General features: G+C 50.4%; 2 protein-coding genes across 3 annotated transcripts in view; one reads left to right on the top strand and one right to left on the bottom strand.

Annotated features, from left to right (window-relative positions):
* Nucleotides 1–10,312, top strand: part of M1ap (meiosis 1 associated protein) — a gene marked incomplete at its 5' end in the record, with an annotated part of 77,642 nt that extends 67,330 nt beyond the window's left edge. Inside the window, 3 exon segments of the mRNA XM_005385475.2 lie at nt 6,846–7,052; nt 8,744–8,884; nt 9,879–10,312. Coding sequence (XP_005385532.1) covers nt 6,846–7,052; nt 8,744–8,884; nt 9,879–10,109 — 579 coding nt within the window. The 3' untranslated portion in view covers nt 10,110–10,312.
* Nucleotides 10,313–11,032: 720 nt separating this feature from the next.
* Dok1 (docking protein 1, 62kDa (downstream of tyrosine kinase 1)) lies at nt 11,033–13,829 on the bottom strand. 2 transcript variants are annotated; one of them, XM_005385493.2, is made up of 5 exons: nt 13,684–13,829; nt 13,065–13,364; nt 12,812–12,905; nt 12,423–12,607; nt 11,033–12,181 (listed from the first exon to the last, which is right to left on the bottom strand). In XM_005385493.2, the coding sequence occupies exons 1-5, from the start codon at nt 13,741–13,743 to the stop codon at nt 11,372–11,374; spliced, it is 1,449 nt and encodes a 482-aa protein (XP_005385550.1). In that variant the 5' UTR covers nt 13,744–13,829; the 3' UTR covers nt 11,033–11,371. The 2 variants fall into 2 exon arrangements, with proteins under 2 accessions (XP_005385550.1, XP_013370105.1); XM_013514651.1 differs by lacking the exon at nt 13,065–13,364.
* Nucleotides 13,830–13,839: the final 10 nt, after the last annotated feature.

Consider the following 13,839-nt stretch of genomic DNA (forward strand, 5'->3'; position numbering starts at 1 on the left):
TTTTTTTGAGACAGGGTCTGGCCATGCAGTTCAGGTTGGTCTTGAGCTCACTACATAGTCCAGGCTGGTCTTGAACTCACAGCAATCCTCCTGCCTCAGCCTTCTACATACTGGGGTTACAGGCTTGCACCACCATGCCCAGCTTCTTCTTGAGTCTAAGAATATGTCTATTTTATGTTGGTTATCTAACCTATTGGCATGCAATTTTTTATTATATTTCCTTATAATCTTTTTTACATCTGGAAGGTCAGTAGTGATGTCCTATCTTTTATTTCTGATTTTGGTAACTTGGGTAGTCTCCTTTTTTCCTTATTCAGTCTACCTAAGTGTTTTGCAAATGTTTGTCAATCTTTTTAAAGAACCACTTTCAGTTTCATTGGTTTTCTCTGTTATTTTTCTGTTCACTGTTTTGTTTATTTCCCGTCTAGCATTATTTACTCCCTTCCTTCTGCATGCTTTAGGTTTAGTTTGCAATTTTCCTTTAGTTTCTTAACTAGTTTACGGTTTGAAATTGCTCTTCTTTTTTAATATAAGAGTTCTGGGGTATAAATTTCTCTCTAAGCCTTGCTTTTGCTGTTTATCATAAGTTTTACTATGCTATGTCTTGGTTTTCAAATTCATGTTAAAGTGTATTCCAGTTTCTCCTGATTTCTAATTTAATCCACTGGTTATGCAGAAATATATTGTTTAGTGTCTGCATATTTATAAATTTGCCAGATTGCTTTCATTGGCTAGGCGTGGTGTCAAATACCTGTAATCTCAGCACTCAGGAGGCTGAGGCAGGAGCATCACCACGAGCTTGAGGCTAGCCTGGGTTACATAGTGAGTTTAAGGCAAGCCTGAATAAAAAAGCAAGAAAAAAATTGCTTTCATTATTGATTTCTACTGTGGTTGGACAAAATATACTGAATGTTCCATGTTCACTTGAAAGAATGTATAATATATTCGAGGGAGCTTTGGAATTCCTTTTTTTCCAGTTGTGGGGACTGAACCCAAGGCATCACACATGCTAGGCAAATCCTCTACCGCTGAAGTACACCTCAACCCTGGAGTCCCTTTATCATCTTCTGATCTCCTTTGTAGAAGCCAGTATGAAAGGAGTAAAGTACTGGACATTGCAGCTTCTTCTTCTTTCTGCCTAGTTCCTGCCTTTCTGGGGTGAAAGCAGAAAATACCAAGTTAGTTTAATTTCTTCCTTTTTTGTTTTGTTTTTTTTTTTTTTTGTCTTTTTGAGACAGGGTCTTGCTGTGCAGTTCAAGCTGGCCTTGAGCTTACTTTATATCCCCACCTGGTCTCAAACTTGTAATGATCCTCCTGCCTCAGCCTCCTGAGTGCTGGGATTACAGGCGTGCGCCACCATGCCTGGCTGTTTCTTCCTGATATACTTCCAGTTTCCAAAGACACCCTACTTAACTAGTGGTAGTTTCTCTTCCTGGGTACATTATGCCAATGAAACGCATCTCTTTCACACAAGCAAAGCAAAACGCGTGCTCTTGCTTCTTTCTGCTCTGGCTGCCTCTGAAACATCTCCACTCAACGGTTGGTCAGTGCTTAACTGAACATTGAATTGAGCCCCACTTGAATTTAACCATCACTGATGGCAGACCACGGACTGTTAGTATAATGAAATTAAAGCTTCCATGTTATAATAAACTCCCACCTGCCCTCCTGCCAAAGACTATACCAGTCCCACTAAAATTGTTCTTTTCACTCCTGTCTCAGCCACACACCCAGAAATGAGTACTGTAACCACATCCTCTTCCTTCCCTTTGCATCCATAAAGAATCCATTTGACTGTAACTAATGAAAAACAAAAAGAAAAACTCCAATTGTAAAGTTAGTAAGAGTTTACTAGAGCTGGGGATGTAGCTCAGTGGCACAGCACCTGCCTGATAAGAGTAAGGTCCTGAGTTCTTGTCCCAGTTCCAAAAAAAAAGAAAAGAGTTTATATTCCTCAGGTAACAAAAAGTTTGGGGGGACAGACAATTCCAGGGCTCAAGCAGTTGATTAGTGAGACCATCAGGCAGAGCTCTGTCCATTTTTATGCGCTAGCATCCGTAGCAGGTGGACATCATCCTTACACCTGTTGCCTCCTGGCTGCAGATAGCTACTATACCTTGAGGCCAAATCCTGTCCTTTGGAGAAAAAGGGGGTGTGGTAGAGAGGCAAAAATTCTGCCAGCAGTATTATAAAGCTTTTCCAGAAGACTCACCCAGCAACTTCTGCTTATGTCTCATTATGTAAATCTAGGTCACATGATCCCCCCTAGACCATGCCTGAAGACTAAAAAATGGGCAGAGAGAGGGTGGCTAGCCAACCATAACTGGCTGCCACACCTTCCTTCACAGCCTTCGTACGGCCTTAAAAGTTAGGGACGGAGTGGGGAGACTGACTCTAGTCAGACCTACCTGGAAGTGTGAGACGCCACTCACTTCTGTCCCTGTCCACACTTACTCGAAAGAGAGTCAGCCGGTTGTGGTGGTGCATGTCTGTAATCCCAGCACTCAGGAGGCTGAGGCAGGAGGATCGTTATGAGTTTGAGACCAGCCTGAGCTACATAAGTGAGTTCAAGGCCAGCCTGAACTGCATAGCGAGACCCTGTCTTGAAAAAGTTAAAAAAAAAAAAAAAAGTCAGTCCCACTTCCTAAAGTCTAAGTTTCCCAGGCTTGTGGCAAAGTTCCTGACATAAACATAGAAATCTTTTCACCTGGCTTCTGACAGATTTAGCATCTATGTTTTGGGGGTTTTTTGTTTGGTTTTTTGGTGCCGGGAATCAGACTCAGGACCTTGCACTTGCCAGACAGGTGCTTGTGCTGCAAAGCTATATTCCCCGCCAAGATTTAGCATCTAATTCATGCTCTATTCTTTAGAATTAGCAAAAAATATATACTAAAGTACTTAACAGTCATCTACAATCATTACGCATTGCTCAGTTTGAGGACCCCAGAGGCTGGTCTTCTGGGACATCCCCAGACACTACTTTTTTTCTCAGCCTCAAATACCTGCTATAGCAGTTAGCCCCCATTTCCACTGTATGAACAACCTCCTGTCCTAGTAGGTTAGCCCAAGAGTTGGACTTCAAACTTGGGCCCTACACCCCAAGTCTATGGTGCCATTAATCGTTGACCAGGAAGAGACTATAATTTGAATCCTTAAACAGAGACTATAAAGTTCTACTTCTACTTCTCATTTTCTCTCAATGCTCCTGGGATTGAAGATAAAGTAATATGTTCATCTAGGATGCATTTGCCTATCTTCTTCCCACAGCCTCTGGCCAGTCTCTCTGCAGAACCTTTTTTTTTAGTCATGTTGAGAAAGTTCACTGTGCGGTTCAGGCTGACCTTGAACTCACTTTGTAGCCCAGGCTGGCCTCGAACTCACAGCAATCCTCCTGTCTCAGCCTCCCGAGTACTGGGATTACAGGCATCCACCACCACATCTGGTGGGAATAGGATTTTAATTTATGAATTCTAAAGGGATATAAACACTCAATCCATACCAAGATCTATAGAAAAGATATATAAGGGAAAGAAAGAGCAATTGGGGGTTTTTCTGTCCCCCTTACCCTGTGAACTACAGAGTGAGACCTTGTCTCAAAAGAAAGAAGGAAGGAAAAAAAGGGAGGGAGGGAGGGAGAGAGAGGGAGAAAGGGAGACAGGAACCACTCATACAGACTATGAATTACATTGGGGTTATTTTCGGTAGGTAACTTTGTTTTTTTATCAAATCCAAGGCCATGTTCATGCTAGGCAAGTACTTTACCACTAAGCTATATACCCAAGCCCCTCACTTGGTTCTTTTTTTATTAGCGCATATTAGTTATACAGAATAGTGGCTTTTGGCATCTCCATACATACATTTAACACACTTTACTCATCCCCCCTACCCCCTAGCATCTTGACTTAGTGGCCGTTGTTTCAGCCCCCAGCATTATTTCAGTGAAATCTTAGCATGGTGACTGACCACACTGATTTGTCCAAGCCTGAAGTTTCCTGGGCCTGTCAATACTAAAATCAGGCAAATAGAAGAAGTGAATCACCCTAAGTCTTTGACAAATGTTAGTTTATAGCCCTTCCCCCTTACTTTATTATAAACTCCAGGAGCACAAGAAACATTTTTAATGAATTTCTAAGCCCTATACTTACTGCATGGAATACCAGAGGCACTCAATAAATTTTTATGAACAAACACATTCACAAACAAATACATAAACTAGTGTAAAATAATAGATTAAAAATAATAATAGGCCGGGGATATAGCTCAGTGGCACAAGCGCCTGCTTGGCAGGTGCAAGGTCCTGAGTTTGATTCCTGGTACCAAAAAATAAGAAGAAGAATAGACTGGTACGGTGGTCCACACCTGTAATCCCAACACTTGGTAGGCTGGTAAAGTAAAATTGTGAGTTCAAAGCCAGCCTGGGCTACACAGGCCAGTGTGAACTACAGAGTGAGACTTTGTCTCAAAAGAAAGAAGGAAGGTAAAAAGGAGGGAGGGAGAGAGAGAGAGAGGGAGAAAGTGAGGAGGGAAGGAATCCCTATCCCAATCTTGAGCCCCATTGCAATTTACTTGAGTTAAGTGAAATGGAATACCCTGAAATGAAAAGAAAGGAAAGGAAAGGAAGAGAAGAGGAAAGAAAAGAAAAGAAAGGAAAGGAAGAGAAGAGAGGAGGAAAGAAAAAAGAAAAAGAAAAGAAAAGGAAAGGAAAGGAAAGGAAAACTCTGCAACTTCTAGTTAGCCCTTCAGCCTTAAATAGGCCATGTCCTGGGGCATGCAAATACCCCCATGTGCACATACATCATAATTACGTTATCATTCATTTTCAACTTGGTGGATTTTTGTAAGCATCAGGAACACTTTCTGTCCCATTTTGGACCTGTCCTTCAGGAAGACAGCATATCTCTATATAAGCAAAATGCTAAGAAAGCATGACCTTCTGAAGGGGTCCATAAAGCTCTTGGCACAATCCCTGGCACCTAGTAAACATTCCACTAATGTTTTTACTATAATTATGATTAATTTTCCCATGCCCAAATTACCTACTCCCCCTCCACCAAAAAAAAAAAAAAAAAGAAAAAACAGTTTTAGTTTGGAGGCACCAAAGCTTTAGAATACCTGTCCATTCCTATCCCACAAAGAGGTCACCAGCCACAGAAACAACACACACCTGTTCCTGGAAACATGGACAGGTTTCCTGCAGCTTGCTAGTGTTTCCCAGACTCCTCAGAGCTCTGTGCTGCATGGGGTGATAACACTGCTTTGAGGTGTCAGAGCCCAGGCCTTCCCTCTCCCACCCCAGAGTGCTCCTTCCAGGTATAGATCCAATGCCACGGCCAGTATTTGCTGTCTCCGTGTGTCATTTTCCACTTGTCTTTCATAAGGCACTGATAGCTTTCTTTCCCCTTAAAATCTTTCCCTTTGTGCCTTTTATTTTTTCTAATATTATGTCTCCCAACTTTTCATATCACTGTGTAAGTTTCATATCACTGGGTAGAACTAGTGTGTTTTTCTTTCATCCTGTGTATGAGGGAGACTGTTATGTTTGTACTAGTTGTAACTGATATCATCCCTGCAAGAAAAGACAATTGACAGATGATTGTAACCATTCTGACTCCCTATTTCCTGAGGTTTTGTGGTTTTCCTTGGAAAACTACCACAGAAAATTGCCTCATTTCCATGCCTCATCCAAAAGGGTGACCTACAAAATCTGTTTATAATGCTGCTTGTCTCTTCTCCTTGCCCATGCGCGAAGTTCTGTCATCTCCGTGGCATGCAGTAAGTGCTACCCTAATCCATTCACAGAGCCGCTGTGCTTTTTCACTTTGTTCTGTGACTCAGCTCTCAAGGGCCCTGTCCCCGCCTATGCAGCCTTGTTTTACCTCTCTCCCTCCTCCCTCCTCGTCCTCTCACTGTGCAGACTACTTGGAGAACCTTCTTAAACCCTCTCTGAGCATTCCAGGGATGTACCCCAGTCAGCCCATTCTAAACCCGATCAGATTTCCTTGCCCTCAAAATAAAACCTGACTTGGAAGGCTGAGGCAGGAGGATCGTTGTGAGTTCGAGACCAGCCTGGGCTACAAAGTGAGCTCAAGGCCAGCCTGAACTGCATAGCGAGACCCTGCCTCAAAAAGACAAATAAATAAATAAATAATAAAACCTGAATTCCTACATCACATCCTACAAGTCTCTGTTTCAAGACTTACTTTTGAGAATTACAGTTCTCTCCAGGTGTAGTGGCATAAGCCTGTAATCGAAGTACTTGGAGGCTGAGATGGGAGAATTACCACAAGTTTGAGGCCAGCCTGAGCAACATAGTGAGTTCAAGGCCACTAAGAAATACATAGTGAGACCCTGTGGAGGAGGAGGGGGATGGGGAAGAGAAGGAGGACAAGGAGAAGGAAAAGAGGAAGAATTAGGATTCTTGGCTGGAAGTGGGGAACGGCTCCATGGTAGCACTCACTTAGCACGGTACAGGCCCTGGGTTTTATCCTCAGCACCAAAAAACCACAATGATTATAGGAAGAATTATAATTCTTGAAACTCCACATTCACCACTGAATAGTCTATATGGGATGAACACCAACTTCAAGTTAAAGGATATGTCTTCATTTGTGTCTCCGTTGTAACTGTTTCGTGTACTCTCTCAGCACACCCTAGACAGGGAGGAAGAGCAGTACCTTGTAATGTGTGCGACTCAGGCAGGAAGGCCTCCCTACCCAGGCCTAAGTGAAATGGCTCAGTCCTTCTCAACACCCACAGGGGAGCTGGAGGAAGCCTCAGTGGGAGGAATCCTCAAAATGTGCCACACACCGAAAACCAACCAATATTTATGTATGTCCTTGTTTCAGAAAAGAGAATGGCTGCTGTTGGCCAAAGGGGAACCCATGAGCCCAGGACGCGGCCAGAGAGTGCTTGCCAGTACTTTCTATGTGATCATACCATCCCCCTCCCTCACGCTTCTGCTGAAGGCGGTAGCCACGCGGGAACTGATGCTCCCCAGCCCCTTTCCCCCGCTGCCTGACGACCCACCTGAGGACAGCCTGAAGCTCGTGGAGGTAAGCGGAGCTCCGGCCTTGTGGGACAGACAGAGAAAAGGGAGAGGACTGAACTCCTGAGGGAGAGGATGCGGGGAGTGTGGACAGAAGTCGTCCCAGTGGATAGGAAGTGGGGGTAGAGGAAGTCAATGCTTAGATTAAGGCAGCAAGGTGAGAAGTGATATAGAAAGTTGACTTGAGGGAAATAAAATGTGAGGAGAGAAAACTCAGGAAAAAGGTCAGTGAAGTGAATGACTGAGACTGAGTGCCATCCTGAGAAGCATAAGACACGTGTGTGTGTGTGTGTGTGTGTGTGTGTGTGTGTGTGTACACGCGTGCACGCACACGCACCCCTGAAATGTGACTAAAGTGAGCACCACTGGTGGGTAACTGTGAGGGAGGAAAGGAGATGTGTCCCAGAAGGGAAAGCAGGTAGCAAGCGTGGGAGAACGGAGGCGAGGGAAGTCGGCACAGGCAGGTCCGGCTCCAGGTTCTCGGTTATGCAGACCTGGTTTGTCCCTCCATCTGCTGGCTACCCTGCCCCTCTTCCATCTGCAGTTCCACCACAGAGAGGTAAGTGAAGCTGGAAAAGGGTGAGAAGTGCATTAGAGAGGAAAGGGCCAAGGCAAAGGCCGACTGGGAGGCAGAGGAAGGGAGGAGAGGAGGCAGTAGAAGGAGACGCCCAGGAAATACGAAGCTTGGAGTGGGTTTTTGTGTCTCTGTGTGCGTGTGCGTGTGCTCAGGTTTTTGTTTGTCTTTGGTGTCCCTGAGTGTGTATGTGCTGAGTCTCTGGATTGGTGGCAGCACAGCGGAGCCTCGGTGTGTGGCTCCACCAGTGCACACCCACGTGACAGTATGTTATGTCTAACTAGCCACAGTACACTTGCACATGTGCATGTACTTGTGTTTGTGGGCGTCTATGCCCGCTCATTGGGAAACGTAGTAAAAGGCAGCCAGTGTGGGTACAAGGATTAGGAAGGGCCTCGAAGTAAGACCCTGGTACAAAGGAGTAAACAGCTCTGCAAGAAGAGTCTCCTCCTCTCTGTGTCTGGATTCTGTGTTTCCCGCTGGCTTCTCTGGGCTGGAGGGGCAGGGGAGGCTCTGGACAGGGAGAACTGGAAGCACATCACTGCTGGACCTCGGGCTGACGCGCAGAGGACAGAGCCTGGGATTGTGCTCTCCATCTGGCAGCCACCGGAGACAGAGAGGTGGGCACGAGCGGCCGTGGCTCACTCCGCGTCTCACTTCAGGGCCAGTGGTTCCTGGCACAGGATGCTGCGGCCGGAAAACCGGACTGCTCAGGAATGCTGTGCTCCTGCGCCCCTCCCTCTCTCCTCCGCTCACCTCAGGCAGGAACTGCATGTCCTGGCCCGACAGACGGGAGCACCCCGCCCCCCTCTGCTCCCACACTGTCCCCCTTGTGCCCTCCTGGGTGCCCCCACCCCTCTCAGAAGCCAGTGAAACACTTCCTGGGCTAGTGTGCTCGGAGGCCCTAACCACACGGGGTTGCCCCTATCTCTCTCCTTTCGCCTGACACTTCACAAGCACTCAGACCGCAGGCAAAGCACCCCTAGGACACATGGACTTCACAGGTCCCACTGCAGCCCTGAGTCTCAACACCTCCTCCAGCCTCTCATACTCCCTGGTCTCTTCAGGGCAGCTGTGCTCTGTGACCTCGAGTTCCCTGTTGAGGGTTCTCCTCTCTTCCTCAGAGCACGCTGGACAGCCTGGAGCTGGAGTCCTCCTACAACCCCCTGCAGGTTTGGAGCCACCTGTACTCACAGCTGAGCAGCACCCTTGCCAAGCCTCAGGGACGGCTCTGCCCAAGCTGGGAGAGCCGGGGCCCAAAAAAGGTATAGCTGTCCTTCTACCCTGCACTTCCTCATTTCCCTCCCTCCTCTTTACACCCAGGGAGCCCTCCAGCCTCAGCCCCAACAGTGTCTTACCAAGGGAGCACCCTCCTCCCTGATCCCACTGCAAGGGGCAAGGAGAGCCGGGCCAAGCACGAGGGGGGAAAAGACCAGCGAAATCACTCCTGCTGCTAAGGAGGCTTGTCTGCTTAGGTATTTACACATGGCCATGCTCAGGTGTTTTAAGTGTAGTCTTTATGGTAACCCATTAGTCAGCTAACGGACCATTGCCTCATTAAGCAAACTGGCTACACTGGAATCACAACCATAGCTCTCTCGGAAAGAAAAGGCCAAAGGGATGATAGGAAAAAAACTGCTCAAGGGAAAGGAAAGTGATGTTTACGGAGCACCAGTATTTGCCAGATTTTACAGTGAGTGCTTTTACATATTTTCCCCACTTAATCTTCCCACCATCCCAACAAGGTAAGGGTTGTGCTCACTGTACAGATAGGAAGAGGGAGGCCAAGGTTGGTAGCTTGGAGATGGCTCTGGTGACAAGGGTTGAAGTGAGAAGTTGAAGGTGAGGCATTTGTATGAGGTCCATGTTCTATAATATTTAGGCTTCCTTTTGCCCTTATGAATTTTTGCCTAACTCCCCAGTAGCAAAGCATTTAGAAAACTCCCATTTTTGTCTTAGCTAAAGTTACAGAAGTAGGTTGTGTCTAAATTCAGCCCATCTAGAAGGGAGTGCAATGCTGCTGCATGCCACAGAGCCCACTCCGGTAGCTTGGTGGGCAGCTGACAGAGGAGGCACCCTGGGCGAGAAGGCACTGGAAAGGCTGCAGCCCGGGGGACTCCACAGTCACTGCCCTGGGCCGTGAAGGTAACACCAAGGATAGGACGCGTGAAGGAGTGAGGACAACGTGCCCAGCAGTGAACGGGATATGGGCTTGAAAAACTATGGTCCCAGAGAAAGCTCTTGTTGCTCAATTTGCAGGCTGGGCAGCTGCCAACCAACCGAGTTCGAGCCACAGTGGTCCCCCTGCAAGTGACTCCAGCCCCAGGCAGAGCCCCCAGGATGCCAGCAGCCAGCAAATCTTCCTCCGAAGACTGCTTCCTGCTTTCGGAACCAGAGGATGAATATCCCTCCCAGCCGTGCGTCACCAGCACCAGAGCACAGCGCCCCTGTTCAACCACGCCTATGCCCATGCCGAGGCTTGCAAAGTAACTCTCTGTGGTCAGGTCTGCCTTCGCCCCACCTAAACCTCAGCGAGCTCACGCTGACCGAGAAACACAGGCTCCCCCTCCTCTGTCCTCAGTGTCCCACCCCTTTCAACACACCCAAGCCTGCCTCTCCCCCAGCAGGGGCTTGTTTTCCTTTGGCTCACTTGATATAGTACAAATGAAGATTAAATGCATAGTGAGCCTCCACCATTGTTAAGGATCACTCTTAGCCCACAATTCCTTCTCTTAGTTCCGTGTAAACAGTAGGTGAGGTCAGGTCACCCTCAGGAAACCAGAACTCAGGAACAAGAGTGAAGTTTCAAAGGCCATGAGAAAATGAGGAGAGCTGGTGCCCTTCCCAGTACACCCACCACACTGCAGTGCCCTCAAGCTCCAGACAAGGGTTCGGTGCTTGGTACCCACGTGCACAATGGAAGCGGAGGTGCGGTATCACATAGCCAAGGGCAGGGAAAGGATGGTGTGAGAAAGGCCAGCTCCCGCGTCTCCTCTCACACCTGCCCACCTTCTGTCAGCGCCCTCCTTGGACAGAACAGCAGGTACCATTTGCAGACACTTGCTCTGTGCTTCATAATACGCTAAAGGCTTGAGCAACGTATGCATTTCATACAAAGCACCCTATAATACAGAGCTGATTTCAGTTCTGACACTTTACAGAGGGGCAGCGGGGGAGACCGAGGGTTGCGAATGTCCTACAACTGACCCAGGGTCACGGTGTGAAAGCCCAGCCAAGGTCAGTCTGACCCGACTACCTAGGTCACGGACTGCCACCTTGCAGGGTTCCCTCCTGGGCCCTTTTCTCCTTCCATGGCCCCCAACACGTTCTGGTTCTCCGCTTGATCCCCACATCCCCACCCCGCATACCCTGCCCCCGTGTCACCTCTGTGCCTGTTCACACACAGAGACCTCTTCAACCCAAACTCACTTTAATGCAAATCTTTAAAATTTTAAAAATATATCTCTGGCGAAGAACAATACAAGGGAGTAAGGATCCAGGCAGCTTCCACACAGGCCCTGGAACTGCACCCACTCTCACCAAATGCCCACTTCCGAAGACCTGGACCAGCAGCTGTCTGTTCCTTTGGGAGAGGAATGGCTTAGGGGTGCTGGTGCTCCCCAGAGCCTGGCCCCCAGTTCCACTTCCTAGGACTTCCAGGGAGGGCCCTCCCGCCTCTGGTTCCTGCTCATCTAACAGGACTTTCGGATCCCCAGTGCCACCTTCCTATGGTCCTCTTATCAGCTAGCTTTTCAGGTGGAGCCCTCTGACTTGACCCCAGTCCTGTCAGCACCTGTCCTGGGGGGCCCACAGTCCCAGCCCCCCGAGGCTCCACTCTTCTGGACCTGGCTATACAAGGCAGTGTCTGAACTCTGGCCTTTGCCGCCACTGCCGGCTGCAGTACCGGGTTCGGGGAAGGCCAGGCCCTGGGGCTTGGGAGCTGGGAGGGGCTTTGTGCTCCGATGGGGTGGCACAGCATAGTCATCAGTGGCAGGGTTGTAGGGGAACTCGTAACCCTCCTCCTTCACCCGAGCCTGGCACCACCAGGCATCCTTGGGCTCCTGAGGTAGATCATAGAGGCCCCGAGGAGGGGCCGAGGCCAGACCCTCGGGCTCATCATAGATGGGGTCCTCTTTGGTGTTTGTGAGCTTGGTCTTCTGCAGCTGCTGCTCCACATGCTCATACAAATCCCAGTAGAGACGTTTCTTCACCTGTACCTCCTCTGCTGCCCGGGAAGGGGTACTGTCTACGGGGTCTGAGTACAAGGAGTCCCGGGAAGGACCTGGAGGAATGCGCAAGGAGTCTAGGGGCTCAGCGTACAGGGCCAGGGTGCTGCCTTGGAGCTGTTGGGGACTGGGAGCAGAAGCCTTCCCTTCTGCCACCTCCCCTTCATGGGAGTCAGCTCTGAGGACATCTTGACCCTGTCCCACTTTTCCCTGGGCCTTCTGCTGACGGATGGCGGTCTCAACTGCCTGAAATATGTCATTTCCTTGGACGGTCTGGAAGGTGAAAGTTCCAGGGCCAGAGGGGCAACGGCGACCAGCCTCAAAAGAGAACATGACCTGCGGAAGGTACAGAGGGGAAAGGATTACGGGAGGTCAGAACTGGTGAGTCACAGGGCCCAAACTAGTAAGCGCTTCTACAAGGGGGGGGGGGGACGCGACAGAGGGTGGGTCAGGGTGGGTGAAAGGAAAGAGCGACCCAAAAGACAGAGCTTCCAGCCTTCCTGTCCTGCCCCTCCCGGCTTGCAGCTGTCCAACCCAGGAAGCCCTCCCTGACCATGCTCCTGGGCAGCCCCTGTACCTTGTCTCGGCCGTAGCGGCGCAACAGAGTGTAGGGCCAAGAAAGAAGCGGTTCCAGGACCTGACCCTGGGCTCCCAAGGTCAGGAGGGTCAGCCTCTCAGCCTCCACCCTCAGCACGTAGGGCCCATGCAGGTCACAGCGCTCAGAGGCCTCTGTCTTCTGCACGGTGACCCAGAACTGGGATCCTGGAAGGGTACACAGTTAGACAGGCCCCTGGGAGGAAATGCACTTGGGGCAGGGGCAAGGACCATGAGGACTCCAGAACAGGGAGAACTCATCTGGAAAAGTCAGACACCAGAGGCTTCTCCACGAGCCCTGCACCCTCTAATCACCCGCTCCCCAAGAGCACTCCTTCCAGTTCCATCCCTGCCGGCTTCTCAGGTATCTACCTTCCCACGTAGGACTGTACAGTGAGTTCTCCAGCATCTCCAAGGCAGAAAGCTTAGGTGGGTCCGTGGCCGGGGCCAGAGCCCAACTTCCCTTCTGTGATAAAGAGATCATTGAGGACCCTGTAACTCCCTCACTAAGGCCCCGGGGTGGAGGGTGGGGATCCTGGGCCAGCCAGCTCCCCGGCTGCCCTAACTGCCCTAACTGCCCAGCCGCAGCGCCTTAGGCCCAATGCCATTCGCCCCAGCCCCTCACCGGAAAGGCATTTCGGCACAACGTCTGCACCCAGGCGGCGCTGGACGGCGCGTCCGCTGCCAGCAGGTGCGAGCGCTGCGCAGTGTCCAGGCGGAAGGCAGCCGCGCCGGGTTCTGGGGGGCTTTCCACGGCCACCGGCGCCACACTCACGCACTCGGCCAGACGGATCACCTTGCAGTCCAGGCGGCGCGAGCCCCCTCGACCGCCTCTAGAGCTCGACCCCTTGTGATCAAAGAACTCGAGCCGCGCTACGCCGTGGGGGCTGGCCGGATAGAGCACGGCCCACGTCTTCCTCCATTTCTAGGGAGAGAGCAAGGGACGCGGGGGAGGTAGCGAGAGTGCGAGCAGCACGCGCCCAGACCGGAGAGGAGGGAACGTGCAGGTCCACTAGGGGTCCGGGGCTTCCCAAGAAGGGGCAAAGTTCCCCAAGCCCCAGAGGGTGCCATCCGGTCTCCCTGAAGCCAAGGAGGCATAGCCCGACCCTACATATTCTCTCCACAGCCGCGGAGCAACTTGGCGGGAGCCTCTCCGGGCTCTCCCAGCCCCCACCCCGCCCTCTTTCTGGACCTTTCACGCCCTTCTGGCCTCGTGGGGTTGGGAGTCCTCTGCCCCCCGCTACCTTAGTCCCGAAGCGCTGACTCTGCAAAAAGAGCGGCCCTTCCATCACAGCCCCGTCCATGTCCCCGGGCGGCTCCTTCGGCGCTTCCTGGCCCCGCGGGCGCAGGGCTGGAGGCGGGGCCGGGGCGGGGCGGGCCCGGCGGAGGCGCTCCCCGCC

Source organism: Chinchilla lanigera, unplaced genomic scaffold (assembly GCF_000276665.1).
Source record: "Chinchilla lanigera isolate Chin_1 unplaced genomic scaffold, ChiLan1.0 scaffold00023, whole genome shotgun sequence".
NCBI lineage: Eukaryota > Metazoa > Chordata > Mammalia > Rodentia > Chinchillidae > Chinchilla > Chinchilla lanigera.